This window comes from Theropithecus gelada, chromosome 20 (genome assembly GCF_003255815.1).
Source record: "Theropithecus gelada isolate Dixy chromosome 20, Tgel_1.0, whole genome shotgun sequence".
Taxonomy (NCBI): Eukaryota; Metazoa; Chordata; class Mammalia; order Primates; family Cercopithecidae; genus Theropithecus; species Theropithecus gelada.
The window spans coordinates 62,548,477-62,572,577 of record NC_037688.1 but is presented as its reverse complement, the minus strand read 5'-3'; the positions used below and the strand labels follow the sequence as shown (position 1 = coordinate 62,572,577).

Here is a 24,101-nt window from a genome sequence, read left to right as displayed (position 1 = left end):
TTCAGAATTTTCAGCTTTTCTTCTCTGGTTTCTCCCCATCTTTGTGATTTTATCTACCTTTGGTCTTTGATGATGGTGACCTACAGATGGGGTTTTGGTGTGGATGTCCTTTTTGTTGATGTTGATGCTATTCCTTTCTGTTTGTTCATTTTCCTTCTAACAGTCAGGACCCTCAGCTGCAGGTCTGTTGGAGGTTTTTGCTCCAGACCCTGTTTGCCTGGGTATCACCAGCGGGGGCTGTAGAAGAGCAAATATTGCAGAACAGCAAATATTGCTGCCTGATCCTTCCTCTGGCAGCTTCATCTCACAGGGGCACCCAGCTGTATGAGGTGTTAGTTGGCCCCTACTGGGGAGGTGTCTCCCATTTAGGCTACTTGGGGGTTAGGGACCCACTTGAGGAGGCATTCTGTCCGTTCTCAGAGCTCAAACTCCATGCTGGGAGAGTCACTGCTCTCTTCAGAGCTGTCAGAGAGGGACGTTTAAGTCTGCAGAAGTTTCTGCTGCCTTTTGTTCAGCTAAGCCCTGCCCCCAGAGGTGAAGTCAACAAAGGCAGATAGGCCTCGTTGAGCTGTGGTGGGCTCCACCCAGTTTGAGTTTCCTGGCTGCTGTGTTTACCTAGTCAAACCTCAGCAATGATGGACTCCCCTCCCCCAGCCTGGCTGCCGCCTGGCAGTTCAATCTCAGACTGCTGCACTAGCAGTGATCTATGCTCTGTGGGCATGGGACCCACAGAGCCAGGTGTGGGATATAATCTCCTGGTGTGCCTCTTATGAAGACCACTGGAAAAGCATAGTGTTAGGGCGGAAGTGTCCGGATATTCCAGGTACTGTCTCTCATGGCTTCCCTTGGTTAGGAAAGGGAAATCCCCTGACCCTTTTCACTTCCCAGGTGAGGCAATGCCCTGCCCTGCTTTGGCTTACACTCCGTGGGCTGCACCCACTGTCCAACCAGTCCCAGTGAGATGAACCACATACCTCGGTTGGAAATGCAGAAATCACCCATCTTCTGCATCGATCACGCTGGGAGCTATAGCCCTGAGCTGTTCCTCTTTGGCTGTCTTGGAACGATCCACGTGCCACATTTTCTTTATCCAGTCTATCCTTGATGGACATTTGGGTTGGTTCCAAGTCTTTGCTATTGTGAACAGTGCCGCAGTACACATACGTGTGCATGGGTCTTTATAGTAGAATGATTTTAAATACTTTGGGTATATACCCAGTAATGGATCATTATTTATGTTTTCTCAGTGGCAGTTGTCTCCTGATCTGTTGACTTCACTATACTTGAGTAATAATAAAATCTACATTTTAAAACGCATGAGATGTTTTTAACGTATATTTGCCTTAGTTTCTTTCAGCAATGTTTTGTGGGTTTTTTTGTGTTGAAATCTTTTGTCTCCATTGTTCTTTATTCCTAAGTATTGTAGTCATTTCCATGCTATTGTGAATACGATTGTTTTCTTAATGTTCATCTTGGATTGTCTGTTGTTAGTATATAGAAATGCAAGTAATTTTTGTGTGTTGATTTTGTATCCTACAATTTTGCTGAATTTATTTTTTGTGTGTAAGTATGGCTAGATCTTGTCATTTTCAGAGATATTTTTATTTCTTTCTTTCCAGTTTGGATGGCTTTTATTTTTCTTGCCTAATTTTTCTGGCTAGAACTTAAATTTCTAGCCCGTGGAAAAAGCAGGCATATTTGTCTTTCTCCTGATTGTTGATGAAATACTATAATGTCAGTTGCAGATTTTTATATATGGCCTTTATTATGTTGAGGAAATGTCCTTCTATTCCTAGTGCATTGAGTGTTTCATCATTTAAAAAATGTTAATATTTTTCTGCGTCAATTGAGATGATTATGTGTTTTTTCCATTCTTTTCTGCATGTGATGCATTAAACTAATTGATTGTGTTTGTTGAATCCTCTTTGTACTCCAGATATAAATCCTCCTTGGTCATGATATATAATCCTTTTAATATGCTGGGGATTTTTACTTGCTAATATTTCTGTTGAGAACCTTTTCATCAATATTCATAATCTCTCCATGTCATGTTTTAGCCTGGCTTTGCTATCAAGGTAATCCTGGCCTCATAAAATAAGTTAGAAAGTGTTATCTCCATTTCAGTTTTCTGGAAGAGTTTGAAAAGGATTATTGTTTATTCTTCTTTAAATATTTGGTAGAATTCACCAGTAAAGCCTCCTGGTCCAGGGTTATTCTTTGTTGAGTGGTTTGATTACTGATTTTATGTCCTTACTAGTTATAAGTCAGTTCAGATTTTGTATTTCTTCATGACTCAGGCTGGGTAGTTGTATGTTCCTACAAATTGGTTCATTTCATCTATGTTATTCAATATTTTGGCATACAGTTGTTCATAATACTCTGAGATTCTTTTTATTTCTGTAAAATCAGAAGTAATGCTCTCACTTTCATTTCTGATTTTTAGTTATTTGAGTCTTCTCAATTGTTCTTAGTCTGGCTAAAAGTTTGTCAATTTCTTTATCTTTTCAAATTATTAACTTTTGGTTTTGTTGAATTTCTCTATTGTTTACCTATTCTCTATTTATCTCAATTCCTTTTTTCTCCTAAATTTATGTATACTTTACTCATCTAGTTCCTTAAGGTGTAAAGTTAGGTTATTTATTTGAAATTTTTATTTTTCTTTAATGTAGGTATTTACAGCTATAAATTTCCCTCTGAGTACTGCTTTCACTGCATCTTACAAGTTTTAGTATGTTGTGCTTTTGTTTTATTTGTCTCAAGGCAGTTGCTACATTTCCTTCTGATTTCTTCATTTAGCTTTTGGTTGGTTAAGAGTGTTTTGCTTCATTTCCACATATTTATGAATTTTCCAGTTTTCCTTTTGCTATTGTTTTCTAGTTTTATTCCTTTGTGATAAGAAAAGGTATTTTGTATAATTTCAGTCTTTAAATGTAATAAAACTTGTTTTGTAGAGTAATGTGGTTTATCCTGGATATGTTCTATGCACACTTGAGAAAAATCTGTATTCTGTTTTTGCTGGGTGGCATGCTCTGTGTATGTTAGGTTAAATTGGCTCTCTTTTTCCTTACTGATCTCGAACCCAGGAGGTGGAGGTTGCAGTGAGCCGAGATCACACCATTGCACTCCAGCCTTGGTGACAGAGCAAGACTCTATATGCTTGTCAATCTATGTAAAATAACCACAGAGATTTTGAAAGGGACTGTGCTCAATCTGCAGAACAAATTGAGGTGTATTGCCATCTTAATAATATTAAGTCTTCTGATCCATATAAGTGAGGCATCTTTCCATTTATTATGCTTTAATTTCTTTCAACAGTGCTTTATAGTGTTCTGTGTAGAACTCTTGCACTTCTTTTGTTAAATATACTTTGTCATTTTAATTGTTTGATAAAATTTGTTAAGTCTGGTTCTAGCACTGATCCCTAGAAAATTTAAAAGAGACACTTTATCTCTCTATTTTTGTCCCCTGTAAGTAATAAAGTGGTCCTGTATTCATTTTTTAAAACTGAAAAATATGCATATTTCCAAAGATTCTCACATTCATTCATTTATTTATTCAGCAGACATTTATTAAACACCTTCTATGTGCCAGGCAGATACAGTTATCTGCCCTTATACAGCCTAAAGCTATAGAATTTACTATTGACATATTAATAAAATTCAGTAAAAATATCTAAATTAGCCTCTGAAAACTTATATCACTTACTTGAATCTTCTTAACAGACTTATACATTATATTCAAGTTTTTTTTGTTAAAACTTGAAATACCACATATGTCTATAAACAACTACCTCTAAAGAAAATGTATAGTTCATAAAGATTATTGCTAAAATTCTGTGAGCTTTTTCTTCCTTACCTGTTATCTTATTTTTAATGTTTGTTTCTAACCATTGTGAGTGAATTAAAATATATTTAAAATTTTTTAATTCTTTCTGAGAGAGGATATAAAAAGAAAGGAGATGATAATATAGATGGTTTATAGCTTCATTTAACTGTTTTACATGTCTTAACAATATAAGGTGAGTTACTGGGGAAATTATTTCTGGGCTTTTAAGAATCACAGTACTGCTACTCACTAGCTGACTAATTTTGATGAAGCTACTTGACTTTCTGAGCCCTGATTCTATCCTTTATAAATTGGAGATAATAATACTCATTATTTAACCCATTTTGATTGTAGACATTAAACTAGATAATATTTGTGAATGTATTTTGAAAAGTCTAAGGCACTGTATGGATGTATTATTTTACATGATATCTGATTTCTGTCAACTCTCCCGCAGGAGTATCAGCTCATGATAGGAGTCAGTAATTGGATGCTCTGGGTGGCCTATTTCTTCACATTCCTCTGTTTGTATTCCATTATCATCATTTTTATGTGCATAGTTTTCTTTGTCAAGGCAAGTGTCTATTTGACTGCAGCATGTTGTGAATAAACTTTGAGAGGGAAAGGGGAAACATGGTGTGGGGCCAAATGGGCCTTGGGTTTCTAGGGGATGAAAATGTGGCTTTTGTTGACTCCACAGTGGAAACTCAGAGACTGCTTAGTCTCTCAGCAAACAAAACTTTAGACCTAGAGGGATGGGCCATCTGTAAGAAATAAATTGTTAACTCTCCATTTCACTGAGCAAAGTCATCAGTTTTACTAAGACTCTTAAAATACTTATGGATGTTTCATTTTTCCTCTTTGGTTTTGGTGCAGTACCACTTAGAGCATGACTAAACTGGTTTCCTAATTGTTTTGCTAGGTTAAACCGGCACCAGTCATCCAAAGCAGTGACCCAACCCTTATCATTATCTTTTTGCTGTTTTATGCCATCGCCACAATATGCTTCAGCTTTATGGTTAGCACTTTATTCAGTAAAGGTGAGTCTGAGATTCCAGTGGTGAAATATTCTCAGTAACTACACTTTAGCTGCCAACTCATCTACAGCCTCTGTTTACACACTCTAACCGAAAAGACAAATATCATATACATGTGAAATGATTTGGAAGGGAATGAAGAGACAATTAACATAGCATAGGATACATGTGAAAAAAGACAAAAACCAAAATAAGATCATGTCTGGGTATTCTTTCTAACCTTTAGCTGCTACTTCATGTATGGTGTTTGTCAAACCCTTCCACCAGGAAGGGTTGAGATGGAGATGGCTCCTGTATATTCCGTTGGAGGGACTGATGTTTGCTAGTATCTGATGATGAGAGTGGTATATGTGAAGAGAAAGAAAACGGCAGTACTGCTTCAATGACAGAAAGGGTTCTTGCACTTAATTAATAGATCCTCATTGTGTGTCTTCTGTGTATTTGTTTTTGTTTTGTTTTGTTTTTTGTTTGTTTGTTTGTTTGTTTTGAGACAGTCTCATTCTGTGGCCCAGGCTGGAGTGCAGTGGCTCAATCTTGGCTCACGGCAACCTCTGCCTACTGGGTTCAAGCAATTCTCCTGCCTCATCCTCCCGAGTAGCTGGGACTACAGGTGCCTGGCACCATGCCCGGCTAATTTTTGTATTTTTAGTAGAGATGGGATTTCACCATGTTGGCCAGGCTGGTCTTGAACTCCTGACCTCAGGTGATCCGCCCGCCTGAGCCCCACAAAGTGCTGGGATTACAGGCATGAGCCACCATACCCAGCATATGTATCTGAAATATACTGTCTGCCCCACGGAACGAATACTGACCTTGGGGACGTGAATATTATATGCAAACAAAGTAGTTTATGAAATACATTAGCGAGAATCACATGATTTGCAGAGTACAAGCTGGGTACCCAGGAAAACCAGCGATATAATTCCAGTCTGACTCTGAAGGCCTGGGAACCAGGGGAGGTGATGGTGTAAATTCCAGTTCAAAGACTGGAACAGACTGATGTCCCAGTCAAGCAGGCAGCAAGGAAGAAATGAGAGAGAATTTCCCACTTCCTCCACCCTTTTGTTCTTTTTAGGCCCTCAACACATTAGATAATGCCTGCCCACATTGGGGAGGACCATCTGCTTTACTGAGTCTACTAACTCAAATGCTTATCTCATTTGGGAACCTCCTCACAGACACACCCAGAAATAATGTTTAATCTGTATACCCCATGGAGAGTCAAGTTGACACATAACATTAACCATCATAAGAAGACATGCAGAGAACAACGAAAATTAATGAAGTATAGTGTACACATTTAAAAAAAAGGAAATGGATTAAGATATTCCAGGTTGAGAAAGGCCTGGAAATGCTTCAATTGAGGTAGGTTTGTGAAGGATTGGAAGAAGGGAATGAATAGGAAGTCAAGTCAGTGGATGCAACTATTCATTCATTCATTCATTCATTCATTCATTTAAATTTTTGGATATCTGTGACTGGGAGTGGTGGCTCACACCTGTAATCCCAGCACTTTGGGAGGCTAAGGTGGGTGGATCACTTGAGGTCAGGACTTCGATACCAACTTGACCAACGTGGTGAAACTCTGTCTATTGAAAATACAAAAATCAGCCATGTGTGATCGTGGGCACCTGTAATCTCAGTTATTCAGGAGGCTGAGACAGGAGAATCACCTGAACCTGGGAGGTGGAGGTTGCAGTGAACCAAGATTGCACCACTGCACTATAGCCTGGGCAACAGAGGGAAACTCTGTCCCAAAAAAAAAAAAAAAAAAAAAAAAAAATGTGGGTATCTGACCTTGTATAGGGTCTAACATACAAAGAACAAGAAAAATCGTTTCCTTTCCCATTGAGGGCTTATGTGCAAAGTGGTTTTATGAATTTACAGCCTCACTGGAAGAAGATGAGAATCATCATGCTTCATATTCTTGCCAATATTTAGAATTGCCAAGCTTTAAATTGTGCCAAATTAGAGCTATGAAATGTTATTGCATAGCAACTTAAATCTGCATTTCCCAATTGCTAATGAAGCTGAGCATGTTACTAATATGAGTCATGTGTGTCTCCTCTTCTGTAACTGTTAATGCATTCTGATTTTTTATAGTTATTGAAAATTTCTCACAATATTTTTACTTAAAGTCTATTGTGTCTAATATTCATATAACCACCCTGATCTCTTTTTGTTATTTGCATGGAGTATCTTTTTCCATCATTTCACTTTCAACAAGTTTGTATATTTGAATCATTTTTTAAAAATCCATTCTGCCACCTTTGCCTTTTAGTGAAGATAATAATACAGAACATTGGCCACGTGCGGTGGCTCACGCCTGTAGTTTCAGCACTTTGGGAGGCTGAGGCGGACACATCACGAGGTCAAGAGTTCGAGACCAGCCTGACCAACATGGTGAAACCCTGTCTCTACTAAAAATACAAAAATTAGCTGGGCATGGTGGCATGTGCCTGTAATCCCAGCTACTCCAGAGGCTGAGGCAGGAAAACTACTTGAACCTGGGAGGCAGAGGTTGCAGTGAGCCAAGATCATGCCACTGCACTCCCACCTGGGTGACAGAGTGAGACTCCATCTCAAAAAAAAAAAAAAAAAAAAATACAGAACTGACATCATCTGCCGTTGGGTATTTGTTTTATATATGTCATATCTTTTTTTCCCTCAAATCTTCCATTTTGAGTCCCATCTAATTTCCTTTTCTGTGTATTTTCTAGTTCTTCTCTGAGGGGATAATTTGGATATTACAATTAGTATCTTAAACAATTTAATTTGGATTAATAACAATTTAGCTTTAATACTACACAAAAACTCTTCTGTCAAGCGTCAGCTCCTCTTTATGTTGGTATTTTTCCAAATTACATCTTTATATTGTGTGCCTATTAACACATTTATCATTATTTTATGCATTTATCTTTTAAATCATATAAAAGGAAAAAGAAACCATTATCATAACACTGGCTTTTATATCTGCCTATGTAGTTACCTTCACTGGAGCTCTTTATTTTTTCATATGACTTCACGCTACCATCTAATGTCCTTTCATTAAGCTGAAAGAACCACATTGTAGGGCAGATCTATTAAATTTTCTTTGCTTTTGCTAATCTGAGAATTTCCTAATATCTCTTAATTTTTTTGTTTGTTTTTGAGACAGTCTTGCTCTGTTGCCCAGGCTGGAGTACACTGGTGCCATCTTGGCTTACTGCAACCTCTGCCTCCTGGTTCAAGTGATTCTCGTGCCTCAGCCTCCCAAGTAACTGGGATTACAGGCATGTGCCACCATGCCTGGCTAATTTTTGTGTTTTTTAGTAGAGATGAGGTTTCACCACATTGCCCGAGCTGGTCTCTAACTCCTAGCCCCAGGCGATCCGCCCGCCTCAGTCTCCAAAAGTGCTGGGACCACAGGCATGAGCCACCACCCTTGGCCCTTCCTAATTTTTTTAAAAGATATTTTTAAGAAGAGTCTTAGATTAAAAGCAAAATTATAATGAAGGTACAGAGATTTCCTGCAGACCCTCTGCTCCCCACATGCAAGGCCTCACCCATTATCAGCATCCCACATCAGAGTAGTACATTTGTTACAATTGATAAACCTATATTAACACATCGTAATCACTTAACTCCTGGCAAACTTATTTTTTTACTGTATTATTAATTTTTGTCTTTTTTTTTCTTAGCATGCCTAAAGATTTATTAATATTTTCAAACAAGTAGCTTTTGGTTTCATTAATTTTCTCTACTGATCTCCTGTTTTTAATGTCATTAATTTCTACTCTAATGCTCATGATTTCTTTTCTTCTGCTTACTGTGGATTTAATTTGTTCTTCCTTTTCTAGTTTCCTAAGGTAGAAACTTAGATTATTGGTTTTAGATCCTTCTTCTTTTCTAATATATGCCTTCAACGCATTAATTTCTCATGATATTTCTTCTTTGACCCAAGTGTAATTTAGAAATATATCATTTAATCTCCATGTGTTTTGATGTTTCCCAGTATGTTTCAGTTATTTTTTTTCTATTTTAATGTCATATGGTTTGAGAGCTGACATTGTATGATTTTTGTCCCTTTACGTTTGTTAAGATGTGTTTTATGACCCAGAATATGGTCTGTCCCAGTGAATGTTACATGTGAGCTTGACAACAATTTGTATTCTGCTGTCGTTAAATTAAGTAGTCTATAGATGTTTATTATATACTATTGATTGATGGTGTTGTTGAGTTCAACTATGTCCTTAGTGATTTTCTGCCTGCTGGATCTGTCCATTTCTGATAGAGGGTTATGAAAGTCTCCAACTATGATAGTGGATTCAGCTTTTTCTCCTTAGAGTTCTATAGTTTTTCACTCATGTATTTTGATGGTCTGCTCTTAAGTGCATACACTTTAAGGATTGTTATGTCTTCTTGGAGATTTGACCCATTTATTGTTATGTAATGCCGTTCTTCATCTCTGATAACTTTACTAGCTTTGAAGTGTGCTAAGACTGTAATGTATATAGCTAGTCTTGCTTTCTTTTGATTAGTGTTAGCATGGTATATTTTTTCCACCCATTTGCTTTTAATCTACATGGGTTTTCATAGCTAACATGGGTTTCTTGTAGACCACATTCCATAGGGCCTTATTTTTTTCTAATCCCCTCTGACAATCTCTTTTAATTGGTGCATTTAGACCTTTGACATTCAAAGTGATTATTAATATAGTTAGATTAATATCTACCATATTTGTTCAATAGTATTCTATTTGTTGCCCTTATTCTTTGTTTCTACTTTTGTCTTCCATTCTTTCTCTGCCTTTTGTGGTTTTCCTTGAGCATTTTATATAGTTCCATTTTCTCTCCCCAGCATATCAGTTGTACTTCTTTTTTCTTTTTTTACTTTTTTTAGTAGTTGCCCTAGAGTTTGCAATATACATTTACAGTAATTCAAAATTACTTTAAAATAACACTATATTACTTCACTAGTAGTGTGAGTACCTTATAATAACAAAATAATTCTAATTCCTTTCTCCCATCCTATCATGGTTGTCATTCATTTCATTTATATATAAACATACATAAATATATACCTAAGATATATGTATACATAAGTGTACATAATCAAATTCATTGTTGCTGTTATTTTTGTGAATCAACTCTTAGTTGTTAGATCAACTAAGAACAAGACATGTACATCATGATGACAATAGTTAATAATACTATATTGTATACTTCAATTTTTTAACTTTTATTAAGTTCAGAGACACAAGTGCAGGTTTGTTACATAGGTAAACTTGTGTCGTGGGGGTTTGTTGTACAGATTATTTCATTACCCAGGTATTAAACCTAGTACCCATTAGTTATTTTTCCCGATCCTCTTTGTCGTCTAACTCTCCACCCTCCAAAAGTCCCCCATGTGTGTTGTTCCCCTCTATATGTCCATGCATTCTCATCGTTTAGTTCCCACTTGTAAGTAAGAACATGCAGTATTTGGTTTTCCATTACTGTATTAGTTTGCTAAGGATAATGGCTTCTAGCTCCATCTATGTCCCTGCAAAGGATATGATCTCATTCTTTTTTGTGGCTGCGTAGTATTGCATGGTGTGTATGTACCACATTTTCTTTATCCAAAGTAAATGTTAAGTATTCTCTCTCCACCCGACCCCACACACACAAATATGAGATGATGTGTCAATCAGCTTGATTGTGATAATCATTTTACAATGTATAGGTATATCAAATCACATCATACACTTGAAATATATACAATTGTTATTTTTCAATAAAGGTGGGGGAAAAAGATTTTACGTTACCTTCACTTATTAATTCTTTGGTGCTCTTCTTTAAGTGGATTAGAGGTTCTAACCTAATCTACATAAAGAGATTCAGGTTTCACTTTTCTTCTCTTAAAATAATTTCTTTTAATGTTTCTTGCAAGGCGGGTGAACTGGCAACAAATTTCCTCAATGTTTGTTTGTCTAGGAAAGTCTATTTCTCTTTTACATTCAAAGGATAATTTCACAGGGTGCAGAATTTTAGATTGAAAGTTTTTTTCTTCCAACACTTTAAATATTTCAATCCCCTTCTGGTTTTGTTTCTGAAAAGAAGTTGGATGTAATTATCTTTGTTCCTCTGTAAGTAAAGTATTTTCTTCCTCTGGCTTTCTTCAGGCTTTTGTTTCCTTTAGCTTTGATTTTCCGTAACTTGAAAATGATTTGCCTAGTTGAAGTTTTCTGGCATTTATCCTGCTTGGTGTCCTCTGAGTTTTCTGGGTTTGTGGTGTGGCGTCTGACGTTAATGTGGGGGAAATTTGCAGTCATTATTGTGTCAAGTATTTCTTCTGTTTCTTTTTTTTTTCTACTTCTTATGTACTCATTATGCATTTATTATACCTTTTGCAATTGTCACATGGTTCTTGGATATTTTGTACTGTCCTTTTTTTTTTTTTTCAGTCTTTGTTTTCTTTGCTTTACAGTTCTTGAGATTTTTATCCACATATCTCTAAGCTCAGAGATTCTTTCCTTAGCCATGTCCAATCTATGAATAAACCCCCCTCAAAGGCATTCTTCATTTTGGTTACACTGTTTTTAATCGTTAGCATTTCTTTTTCATTCATTCTTAGGATTTTTATCTCTATACTTATATTGCTTACTCATTTTGCCTGCTGTTTACTTTATCTATTAGAGCCCTGTGCTGAGGGAAGCAATGTTGTATAAAACAGTCAAGTTTCTGTTTCTCACAGCACTTATTTTCGGGCACTCATCAACAAAAATATTTGCATGTTAGATTCTTGAAGATTGCTTAAATTGACCTTATAATTTTCTTCTTAATTGCAGTGAATATTGCAGTTGCTTTGGGAGGTTTGTTTTTTTTCGCCATCTACTTTCCAGCTGCTGGCCTCCATCTCTACTATGGAAAAATGACATTTATCCAGAAGCTGGCAGCCTGTCTCAGCTCAAATTTTGCAATGGCATTGGGAGTTAAATTTCTAGCTGATGCAGAAACATGGAGTGAGTATTTACCTTGTAATTTTTACAATGTTTCTAGTAGATACATCTTTGGTATCTGATTGGATATTTCCAATTCTAATATTGATTGAGACTGCTAAACTCTCCTTCAAAAAACTGCAGTACTATATACCACCACCTATAGACGTGAGTGCTTCCGCATTCTGTATTAGTATTTCCAAAATTTCCTGCAAGCCTCCTCCCACTCCTTTTGGAGTTGCCTCCTGCTGTCTAATGATAGATGGAAAGTGACACGGTCTGCTTTTAGTATCCTCCTTCCTTTTACTATGAGCGCAGTATCTATGCAAGAATTCTTCTAGTCTTCTGTCTTTGGTCAGCATTCATCCCTACTTTTCAATGGTTATGTTTTTCTAAAATTTTTTATTTCCATGAACATTTGGCATGAGGAGGGGTGGAGAGAGAGGAGCCACTGTCTTAACAACCCATAAGCCTGCTTATTTTTGTTAAACCCTATTTTCCTGACTTTTATATATGTAACAAAAAAAAATTTTTTTTTTTTGCCTATGTGCTGGGAATGTTTTTATTTAATGCTTTCTTGTATAGCCTTGTATATAGAAGCTGCCTTTGTAGGAAGCTATGATGTGCCCCAGACATGGAACTTTTTCTTACATATATAATTTTTTTTTTTTTTTTTTTTTGAGACAGTCTTGTTCTATGGCCCAGGCTGGGGTACAGTGGTGTGATCTCAGCTCACTGCAACCTCTGCCTCCCAGGTTCAAGCGATTCTCCTGCCTCAGTCTCCCAAGCAGCTGGGATTACAGGCACCTGCCACCATGCTCAGCTAATGTTTGTGTTTTAAGTAGAAACGGGGTTTCACCACGTTAGCCAGGCTGGTCTCGAACTCCTGACCTCAGGTGATCTGCCCGCCTAAGCCTCCCAAAGTGTTGGAATTACAGGTGTGAGCCACCACACACAGCTACATTTTATTTTTGTTTCAGTCTTTTCCAATTATTTGCTTGTTTGGGGTATAATGGGGAGCATATTACCTGATTAGTTACTGAGATGCCCTCAGGGGCAACCTAAATTCTAAGGGTGCAAGAAAGTGACTGACTGTAGTAGGGATCTCCAGAAAGCATCAACACAATTATTTTCTTAAGTATTTAATTTGATATAGATAAATAACTGTTTTAACCTCAGTTGGCACCAAATTCATCCTCTGCTGTTATGTCTTAGGAGTTGGACTTAAATGGAGTAACATCTTCTCATCAACTACACTGGATAACTTTTATTTTGCCCATGTGCTGGGAATGTTTTTATTTGATGCTTTCTTGTATAGCCTTGTGGCCTGGTATATAGAAGCTGTCTTTCCAGGAAGCTATGGTGTGCCCAAGCCATGGAACTTTTTCTTACAGGTAAGTTATAATTCTTCTGTTATTGATAGAGGCACCATCCTTATGAACTTCATTTATGATATTTATAAAAGTTCTGTCTGTAATAGAATCAGTAGGTCAGGTGGAAGAACCATTTTCATTTACACTCCAGCCATACTAATTCACTAGCCATATCCTAATCCCCTCTAAGCCCTCCAGTAAACGTAAATAGTGGTAGATGATAGCTTGTGACCGGCTGGGCATGGTAGCTCACACTGGTAATCCCAGCACTTTGGGAGGCTGAGGTGGGTGGATCACCTGAGGTCGGGAGTTCGAGACCAGCCTGGCCAACATGGTGAAACCCTGTCACTACTAAAAATACAAAAAATTAGCCAGGTGTGGTGGCGTGCCTGTACTCCCAGCTACTCTGAAGCCTGAGGCAGGAGAATCGCTTGAACCCGGGAGGCAGAGGTTGCAGTGAGCCAAGACCGTGCTATTGCACTCCAGCTGGGGCGACAGAGCGACACTCCATCTCAAAAAAAAAAAAAAAAAAAGAAAGCTTGAGACCTCAAACTTTACAAATTATGAGTCATCTATCACTTTTATAGGAAAATGTTTTAAAAGGATTAAACTCTGGCATAAAGACATTAATATATGATGGGGCCAATGCAGTGACTCCCGCCTGTAATCCCAGCACTTTGGAAGGCCAAGGTGGGTGGATCTCCTGAGGTCAGGAGTTTGAGACCAGCCTGACCAACATGGCAAAACTCCATCTCTACAAAAATCCAAAAATTAGCCGGACGTGGTAACGGGTGCCTGCAATCCCAGCTACTCGGGAGTCTGAGGCAGGAGAATTGCTTGAACCCAGGAGGTGGAGGTTGCAGTGAACCGAGATCACACCATTGCACTCCGGCCTGCACAACAAGAGCGAAACTCCATCTCAAAAAAATAAAAATAAAAATAAATTAATATATGATGGGTCTTTATGTGCTAGGAGAGGTTAGTTATATCTGGGTGCTCACCACCTGCATTATTTCCTTGGTTAGGTCAGATCTCCTAGAGTCAGAACCACGGAGAAAGGAGGAGTATTTGCATCCTGACCTCTCTTCTCAGTATTTTTTCATATTATCTTTCACTTCTGTATCGCTCAGAAAAGAAGATCCAATAGAGTAATATAATACTGTTTGCTATGGCCTCATCTCTCAGTGATTTTCTTTTGTCCTCCTTAAGATTTTTTTTTTTTTTTTTTTTTGAGATGGAGTCTCCCTCTTGTCACTCAGGCTGGAGTGCAGTGCAGTGGCACGATCTCGGCTCACTGCAAGCTCCGCCTCCCGGGTTCATGCCATTCTTCTGCCTCAGCCTCCTGAGTAGCTGGGACTACAGGCGTGAGACACAGTGCCCGGCCTTTTTTTTTTTTTTTTTTCGGATATTTATTAGAGACGGGGTTTCACCGTGTTAGCCAGGATGGTCTCGATCTGACCTCGTGATCCACCCGCCTCGGCCTCCCAAAATGCTGGGATTACAGGCCTGGGCCACCGCACCCGGCCTCTTACAGTTTTAACAGAATAGTCTGCTTTTTGGCTGGGCACTGCAGCTCATGCCTGTAATCCCAGCGCTTTGGGAGACCAAGGAGGGCGGATCACCTGAGGTCAGGAATTCAAGACCAGTCTGGCCAACATGGCAAAACCACGTCTCTACTAAAAATACAAAAATTAGCCAGGTGTGGTGGTGCACACCTGCAGTTCCAGCTACTCGGGAGGCTGAGGCAGGAGAATTGCTTGAACCCAGGAGGTGGAGGTTGCAGTGAGCCGAGATTGCGCCATTGCACTCCAGCCTGGTCAGCAAAGCAAGACTCTGTCTCAAAAAAAAAAAAGGATGGTCCGTGTTTTATGCCCGGGGTGTTCAGACACTAGCCAATAAGCTCCAAAATTTTAATTTCAAGAAATTTTGTGCAATCCATCTCAGTACAAAAGCTAACAGACCAAAGTATTGTTTAGTACTGCCTTTCCGTGCCATGGCAGTGATTGTACTTTTCTTCCCTTCGTAGCGCTCTTACTGGTTTGTGGAATCACCTGAGAAAAAAACTGAAGTAAGTCAATTTTATGAGCAAATGCAAAGCAAGTATTTTGAAGCTGAACCAACTGATTTGAGAGCAGGTATCCAGATCAAACATTTGTGCAAGGTACTGTTTCAAACATCTTTTATTCTTGATGAAACTGAAGCTTAGTTTACAGTTCATTGTAAATGCTTGTTACTGGAAATATCAAAATAAAAATTAGATGTTAATAACAGGTCATAGCCATCATGTTTACTTCCTTTGAGAAAGATAAAATATATATAGTATATAATCAAAAGTGTCATTTTCTCCTCCCTCCAGAATATAATTAGATTTTGTTTTTTCTTTAACATTTATTTTGTGTTCAGGGGTACATGTGAAGGTTTGTTATATCGAAAAACTCAGGTCATAATGGTTTGATGTCCAGATTATTTTGTCACCCAGGTGACACTAAGTCTAGTACCCAATAGTTATTTTTTCTGCTCCTCTCCCTTCTCCCAACCTGTACCCTCTGGGAGGTCCCAGTGCCTGTTGTTCCCCTCTTTGTGGCCATGTGTTCTCATCATTTAGCTCCCACTCTTAAGTGAGAACATGCGGTATTTGTTTTTCTGTTCCTGTGTTAGTTTGCTAAAGATGACGGCCTCCAGTTCCATTCATGTTCCTGCAAAAGAAATGATCTCGTTCTTTTCTGTGGCTGCATAGTATTCCATGGTGTATATGTACCACATTTTCTTTATTCAGTCTACCATTGATAGGCATTTAGGCTTATTGCATGTCTTTGCTATTGTGAATGGTGCTGCAATGAATGTACCCGTGCATGTGTCTTTATGATAGAACAATTTCTGTTCCTTTGGGTATATACCCAGTAATGGGATTGCTGGGTCAAATGGTAGTTCTGCTTTAACTCTTTGAGGAATTGCCACACTACTTTCCACAATGGTTGAACTAATTTACACTCCCCTAACAGTGTATAAGCATTCCCTTTTCTCTGCAACCTCACCAGTATGTTACTTTTTGACTTTTTTTATTTTTTTATTTTTTTATTTTTTTATTTTTTTGAGACGGAGTCTTTGCTCTGTCACCCAGGCTGGAGTGCAGTGGCGCGATCTTGGCTCACTGCAATCTCCGCCTCCTGGGTTCGCGCCATTCTCCTGCCTCAGCCTCCCGAGTAGCTGGGACTACAGGCGCCTGCTACTACACCCGGCTAATTTTTTGTATTTTTAGTAGAGGCGGGGTTTCACCGTGTTAGCCAGGATGGTCTCGATCTCCTGACCTTGTGATCCGCCCGTCTCAGCCTCCCAAAGTGCTGGGATTACAGGCTTGAGCCACCGCGCCTGGCCGGCTTTTTAGTAATAGTTATTCTGACTGATATGAGGTGGTAACTTATTGTAGTTTTGATTTGCATTTCTCTAATGATCAGCAGTATTGAGCTTTTTTTCATATGCTTCTTGGCCACATGTATGTCTTCTTTTGAAAAATCTCTGTTCATGTCCTTTGTCGACTTTTTAATGGGATTTGTTTTTTCTTGTAAATTGTTTAAGTTCCTTATAGATGCTGGATATTAGACTTTGTCAGATGTATAGTTTGCAAAATTTTTCTCCTATTCTGTGGGTTGTCTGTTTACTGTGTTAATAGTTTCTTTTGTTGTGCAGAAGCTCTTTAGTTTCATTAGATCTCATTTGTCAATTTTTGCTTTACTTGCAATTGCTTTTGGCATCTTCATGAAATCTCTGCCAGAGTTGATTTTTGTATATGGTGTAAGGAAAGGATCCTATAAACTACAACTTATATTTTAGTGTGGATAAAAGTGGTTAACAATTGAATGCAAAATAAGATAATTGTAGTACACAGTATATGCCATTAGGAAAATAAATAGAGTGATGATCTATTAATTGAGAGAAGGATGGACAGGAGGAACATTTCTGATAAGTTATGTTATGTTAATGATAAGTTATGTTAATGAAGCATCTCTGAAAATATGGCCATTGTGGATGCCACGACCCTCTCCAACAATATAACCTCAGTTGAACAGAGCCACCTCATCCCAAATTAGGCTCGTTTTCCTGGAATAGCCTACATCCAGTGACTGCTCAAGGTGGGGATATTAAGGCCCAGCTTTTTCCTCCAGCTCCAGTCAGCTCTGAATGGTCATCCAAGCTGCAGAACTCCTTGTGTGGTTGACCTTGTTGTCACTGTATGTACTGTAGCCCTACTATTCTCTCTCTCAAATTGGTAACCTTCCTTTCTTCACACAGGTGTTGGGCCCAAGAACACTCCTGCATGCTAATTTCTCTTATGTAAACTTCCTGGATACCAATTTTCATCTTACAGTTTACTTCCCAGGGAACCAGTTAGTGATTACTGATACCCAGAGTTGCCAGAGAAAGTAAATGATAAGTGGTAGACTCTGGTACAAGTTAGCAGTACAGTGTTCATATGTGGTGAATTGGGATGATATACCAGGGGAAATAAATGCATCAGTTAGTGACATCCATCAAGCATTTGAAAAATATGGGAGTATTAGTGGTTATATGAACTATAGAATTGGATAGGTATTGCTGGGGGAGAACGGATACATGGACATTGTTTACAATTAACCATCAGAGGCTAGGTGTTATAAAATTTAGTGAGCCTCCTAGGAAACATATAAAGAGATTCTCATCCTCAGTAGCCAAAGAAAAGAAAAAAACTGAGAACTAAGCCCCAGACTTAATCAAAAGAATAGGAGAGCTCTAGAAAAGCTTAAATTCCTAATCTGTGCAGGTTTGCTTTACCAGGACTTTGAGTCGATGCTATAAAGGATTGTGGAATTGGGAGCAGGTGAAGGTATTTTGCACATGGGAGGAACATGAATCACTGGAACTGGAGGGTAGACTACAGTTGGCAGGCTTCACGATGGTCCCCAGCGATCCTCACCTCCTGATATTCACACCCTTGTCCAGTCCTCTCCTGTGTGATCTGTATAATACAATGGAAGTGAAAATAGCAGGTATTGTGAATTTTACTTTGGTCTTCAGTTGCTTGCCCTTAAGTAAGCCACCATGTCTTTCAAGCTGCCCTGTGGACTTGCTTCTGTGGACAAGAACCAAGGCTTTCCAATATAACCAGTACCAGCTTACCAGCCGTGTGAGTGAGCCCCCTTGGAAGTGGATGTCTTGGCTTCTGTCAAGCTTCAGGTGACTACAGTCCAAGTTAACACCTTGACTGCAACCTCAGAGAAACCCTGAATCAGTCCCATCCAATGAATCTACTATATGACTGTTTTGCAAGTGGACCCAGAGAGCATTTATCGAAGCATTAAGAAATGTGCTAATAAGAGGAACACCAGCATCATTGGGAACTGTTGCCAATAGGAGATATTATTGCAGAACTGGACTCACTGATAACAACGGAGATATGATTCAAAAATAATCACGATCAGGGTGTGGCACAGGCGTGAACAATTTTCCTAATAAGTGACAAGTTTGGAGTGGCAGTCTGGGGCACTTGATCCACAAATGATGGTTAATAAAACACAATTTCCTGGAGGCAAGATAGATGGGCAGCCAGCGAGGGCATTGCTCAAACCATACAACCAGAAGTGTGGATGAATGAATCATTAGGAGCCGGAGGCAAGGCACCCCGTAGTAATTAATGGTCTCCTCCATCCTTTTCAGTTTTCAGAGCTGACACCTATTGACTGGAGGAGGGGCTTGATTGCTAAGTGGAAGCAGACTGCAAAACTAAGGCAAAGGCACATGATAATGATTACCCGAGTCTTTCTGCAAAAGGACCTATAGCTATTGTCTAGGTAATACTCAGAGATGCAAAGTGTCCTCATAGTCCCCTTGTTTAACCAGGGGTATGTGCAGGCTAGGTAATAAATGAAATCCTGGTCCTTGTCCGGCTTACAGTAAGTACACTGGGACCGTGGACACACCCAGTGGGCATCTCCACAGCTGTCACATGTACAATTGGAAACGACATACTTTGTAGCTGGTGTAACCCTTACATTGGCCCCATGGCCTCTAGAGAAGAGCTGCCCCTACAGGGTCAAATCAAGTTGAATCCTTTGAAACTACCTACCTCCACTAGCCAAGATGGTAAATCAAAAGCATTGTTACATTCTGGGGAAGTGGCAGATATTAGAACCACCTTTGAAGAATGTATTACTAGAGGCTGGGCGTGGTGGCTCATGCCTGTAATCCTAACACTTTGGGAGGTTGAGGCAGGTGGATCACAAGGTCAGGAGATCAAAACCATCCTGGCTAACACAGTGAAACCCCATCTCTACTAAAAATACAAAAATTAGCCAGGCATGGCGGCACGCTCCTGTAGTCCCAGCTACTCGGGAGGCTAAGGCAGGAGAATCACTTGAACCTGAGAGGCAGTGGTTGCAATGAGCCAAGATGGCGCCACTGCATTCCAGCCTGGGTGACAGAGCAAGACTCTGTCTCAAAGAAAAAGAATGTATTAGTAGTGATCTCTGGTCACATTACCATTTAAGTTACCACTCTGGTTCGTGCAAAAATCCACCCAGATGAATGCTGTGGGATGACAGTGGATCTACCACAAACTCAAGTAAATAGTTGACTCAGTTGCAGCTGTATCTAGTATCATTTGCCTGTGGCAGGAGATTAACACAACCTATGGACATAATGTGAGACCATTGATTTGGAACATCTCTCTTTCCATCACTATCAGATCAGAAATTTTTGTATTCATTTGAAATGAACACCAATATATATTTACTTGTGTCCAGAGCTATAAAGATTCTTTGGCTGTCTGGCCTAATATAATCTGAAAGGACATGGACTGGCTATTCATCTTGCATCTGGCCAAAGATTTCTTGAATAAGACCTCTAAAGCACAGACATCAAAGCAAAAATTGGCAAATGGAATTGTGTCACCTGGGAGGCGGAGCTTGCAGTGAGCCGAGATCGGGCCACTGCAATCCAGCCTGGGCGACAGAGCGAGACTCCGTCTCAAAAAAAAAAAAAAAAAAAAAAGCTTCTGGCCAGGCACGGTGGCTCACGCCTGTAATCCCAGGACTTTGGGAGGCCGAGGCAGGAAGATCACGAGGTCAGGAGTTTGAGACTGGCCTGGCCAATACGGTAAAACCCTGTCTCTACTAAAAATACAAAAATTAGTCGGGCGTGGTGGCGTGTGCCTGTAGTCCCAGCTACTCAGGAGGCAGAGGCTGAAGAATCACTTGAACCCGAGAGGCGGAGGTTGCAAGAGCTGAGATTGCGCCACTGTACTCCAGCCAGGGCGACAGAGTGAGACTGCATCTCAAAAAAAAAAAAAAAAAAGCTTCTGCACAGTGAAGGAAGGAAACAATCAACAAAGGGAAGACACAGTTTACAGACTGGGAGAAAATATTTGCAAACTATTCATCCAACAAGGGATTAATAGCCAAAATATAAAAGGAACTGAAACAACTCACTAGCAAAAAAAAAAAAAATCCAATTTAAAAATAGGCAAGAGATCCAAATAGGCATTTCTCAAAAGAAGTAATACAAAGGGCCAACAGGTATATGAAAAACCTGTCAATGCAGCTAATCATCAGGAAAATGCAAATCAAAACCCCAAAGAGATATTATCTCAACCCAGCTAAACCGATATTATAAAAAAGACAGAAAATAATAAATGCTGGTGAGGATGCAGAGAAAGGGAAACCCTTGTATACTATTGGTGGGAATGTAAATTAGTACAGCCATGCTGGAAAATGGTATAGGGGTTGCTCATAAACCTAAAAATAGAACCATCATATGATCCAGCAATCCCACTGCTAGATATGTATCCAAAAGAAAGGAAGTCAATGTGTCAAAGATCTATCTGCACGCTCATGTTTATTGTAGCATAACTCACACTAACCAAGATATGGAATCAACCTAAATGTCCATCAGGAGATGAATGTGTAAAGAAAATGTGGTGTATATACACAGTGGAAGATTACTGAGCCACAAGAAAGAATGAAATCAAGTCATCTGCAGCAACATGGATGGAACTGGGGACATTATGTTAAGTGAAATAAACCAGGCACAGAAAGACAAACACTGCATGTTCTCATTCATATGTGGAGCTAAAATAATTCATTTCGTGAAAGTAGTGAATAGAGTGGTGGTGACCACTGACTAGAAAGGGTAGTGCAGAGTAGGGCATAAAAAGGGGTTTCTTGACGAGTACAAAAATGCAGTTAGATAGAAAGTATTTGATGGCACAGAAAGGCAACTACAATTAGTAATAATTTGCTGCATATTTTAAAATAGGAGAGAAGGTTTGGCCTTTTTTTTTTTTTTTTTTTTTTTTTTTGAGACAGAGTTTCACTGTGTCACCTAGTCTAGAGTGCAGTGGCATGATCTTGGCTCGCTGTAACCTCTGCCTCCCTGGTTCAAGCAATTATCCTGTCTCAGCCTCCCAAGCAGCTGGGATTACAGGCACATGTCAACATGTCCGGCTAATTTTTGTATTTTTAGTAGTGACAGGGTTTCACCATGTTAGCCAGGTTGGTCTCGATCTCCTGACCTCAGGTGATCCGCCCGCTTTGGCCTCCCAAAGTGCTGGGATTATGGGTGTGAGCCACCACGCTCAGCCTGGACTTTTCCCAATACAAAGGAATAATAAATGTTTGAGATGATGGATATCCCAGTTACCCAGTTTTGATCATTACAAACTGTATGCTTCTAGCAAAATATCATGTGCACCCCATAAATATATACAACGATTATGCACCTATGAAAATTAAAAATAAATTGTAAAAAGTAAAATTAACTTAAAGTTATATGGGTATACAAAACATAATGCTTTCAAACCTGAGTAATCAAAAAGAAATCTCATAAAGATAACGTAGGAAATTACCTTGATAAAACAAAAAATACTGTGTTTTAGGTCAGTTACCAAAAAGGTAAAGAACCTTCTATAGTGTGATTGCTTTTCCTTTTGGGAAGCTTACTTAGGTATCCTGGAAGTCAAGCCTAATGAAAAGTTACCTGAATTTAATCAGACATAGGAAGTATGTCCAAAATTGTGAATGTATATCGTGTCATAGAAGAATGTAAGCAAGGAAACTGGTACCTTGGTAGGGGAATACACAGCTCTTAGTAAAAAGCATGAGAAATTTTCTGGTTACATGGAAAAACTCAGATATATCAGGTAAAGCCAAGAGTTTAGGATCAAGTTATCCTGAAAGAAAATACTGCTTTTCTAGGCCTTCAGGACAGAACATTGCAGTGTCAGATCATAACAGCCAAGTTAAAACTGGAGCAAAAGTTACAGGAGATGATGAAAAAGTTGAAGAGAAAATTATCACCCCAACCAAGCAAAAAGATAAACCTTTTCAAGGGGAGGATGAGGATTGAGGGCAGTGATGTATGATCCACTGCAAATCATATGCAGTGGATACAGCAAAAGTTGAATTTTTGAGGTTTTTGAATTTTTGAGATGAATCAGAGAAGCTTCAGGAGAAAAGCCCTATCCCAAGAAATGAAATCACCTTTCTGAATGAAGAAAACAATATTTCTGACCTGAAAGTATACAAATTAAATGGGTCTCAGGAAGAAACATGCAAAAATAAAAACTGTCTGCAGTTTAGAAGATAGTTATTAAAGAAACAGATTTTAGAGTTAAAAATCAAAGCCTCTTGCACTTTTAGCAAGAACAGATCAGTACTTCAAGAAAACCTGTTGTTCTAACATAGGGGACCAAATTTTTAGTTTTGTATTAGTATTAGTATATTTTTAATATTAAGTTCAATCTTTACAAAGACATTATTCCCTTCTAATTATAGTAACCTAATTACGCACAAATTTCTTGTATAAATTTATTCTTCACAAACCTTATCACACTTTACTCAGACATTCAATGATATGCTTAGACTTTCTGCTTTATCCCATACTTACTGTTTTTTAAATAACGTCATTTTACCTTAGGACAAAAGTTACCACATAAGATTTTTTGCACAAAATTATTTTCTTTTTTCAGCCTTTCTTGTCAAAAATATATCTTTATATCCATAACTTTCTTTTTTTTTTGAGACAGAGTCTCACTCTGTTTCCCAGACTATAGTGTGGTGGCATGATCTTGGCTCACCGCAACCTCCACCTCCTGGGTTCAAGTGATTCTCCTGCCTCAGCCTCCTGAGTAACTGGGATTACAGGCGCGCACCACATGCCGAGCTAATTTTTATATTTTTAGTAGAGATGAGGTTTTGCCATGTTAGCTGGGCTGGTCTCAAACTCCTGACCTCAGGTGATCCCCCAGCCTCAGTTTCCCGAAGTACTGGGAATACAGGTGTGAGCCACTGTCCCTGGCCTATATATTCATAACTTTCCTCTCTCTCTCTCTCGCTCTCTTTCTCTCTCTCTCTCTCTCACTTCCTGGTTCCTTTCTATTTTGTTTTTATGTATTTCCTAAATTCACTTTTTGAAATCTTTAACCTCTTTATTAGACAAAATTATATTTTTTCTCAATAAAGAACACACATATTTATGCCTTATGATTTTTATCAAAAACACATCTTTTTGCATACTATATACAAAATTATCTATATTGATAGAATTTTAACTTTTAATAACCTTAATTTCTAGTAAGCAATTTTGAACTGTCACATATCTGTATCTTATAGAAAAGAATCATTTTATAATCTTTTGAAGCATATTTCCCCATGACATATGTTTTTATATTAATAGACCCAAATATATTTATTTAGTGTTTCTATAAAATTTAAGAAGTCCACAGCAAACATATTTATGTTCAGCAATTTTTTATTTTTTTGTCTTATTTGGAAATGACCCAAACGATGAGTATCACTTAATTTAACATAACATCTATTTAAAATTTTAAGTTACATAACAAGTTTATTTATAAATGTTTATCTCATTTATATTTCTCAA

The 24,101-nt window shown here is 38.5% G+C and overlaps 1 protein-coding gene across 1 annotated transcript in view; it reads left to right on the top strand.

Moving 5' to 3' along the window:
- The window catches only part of LOC112613890 (ATP-binding cassette sub-family A member 3-like), a 180,928-nt gene that overhangs the window by 58,771 nt on the left and 98,056 nt on the right, over positions 1 to 24,101 (top strand). The window contains exons 7-10 of the mRNA XM_025369761.1: positions 4,283 to 4,399; positions 4,748 to 4,865; positions 13,036 to 13,214; positions 15,220 to 15,354. Of these exons, the coding sequence (XP_025225546.1) occupies positions 4,283 to 4,399; positions 4,748 to 4,865; positions 13,036 to 13,214; positions 15,220 to 15,354 (549 nt within the window). The remainder of the gene's footprint in view (positions 1 to 4,282; positions 4,400 to 4,747; positions 4,866 to 13,035; positions 13,215 to 15,219; positions 15,355 to 24,101) is intronic.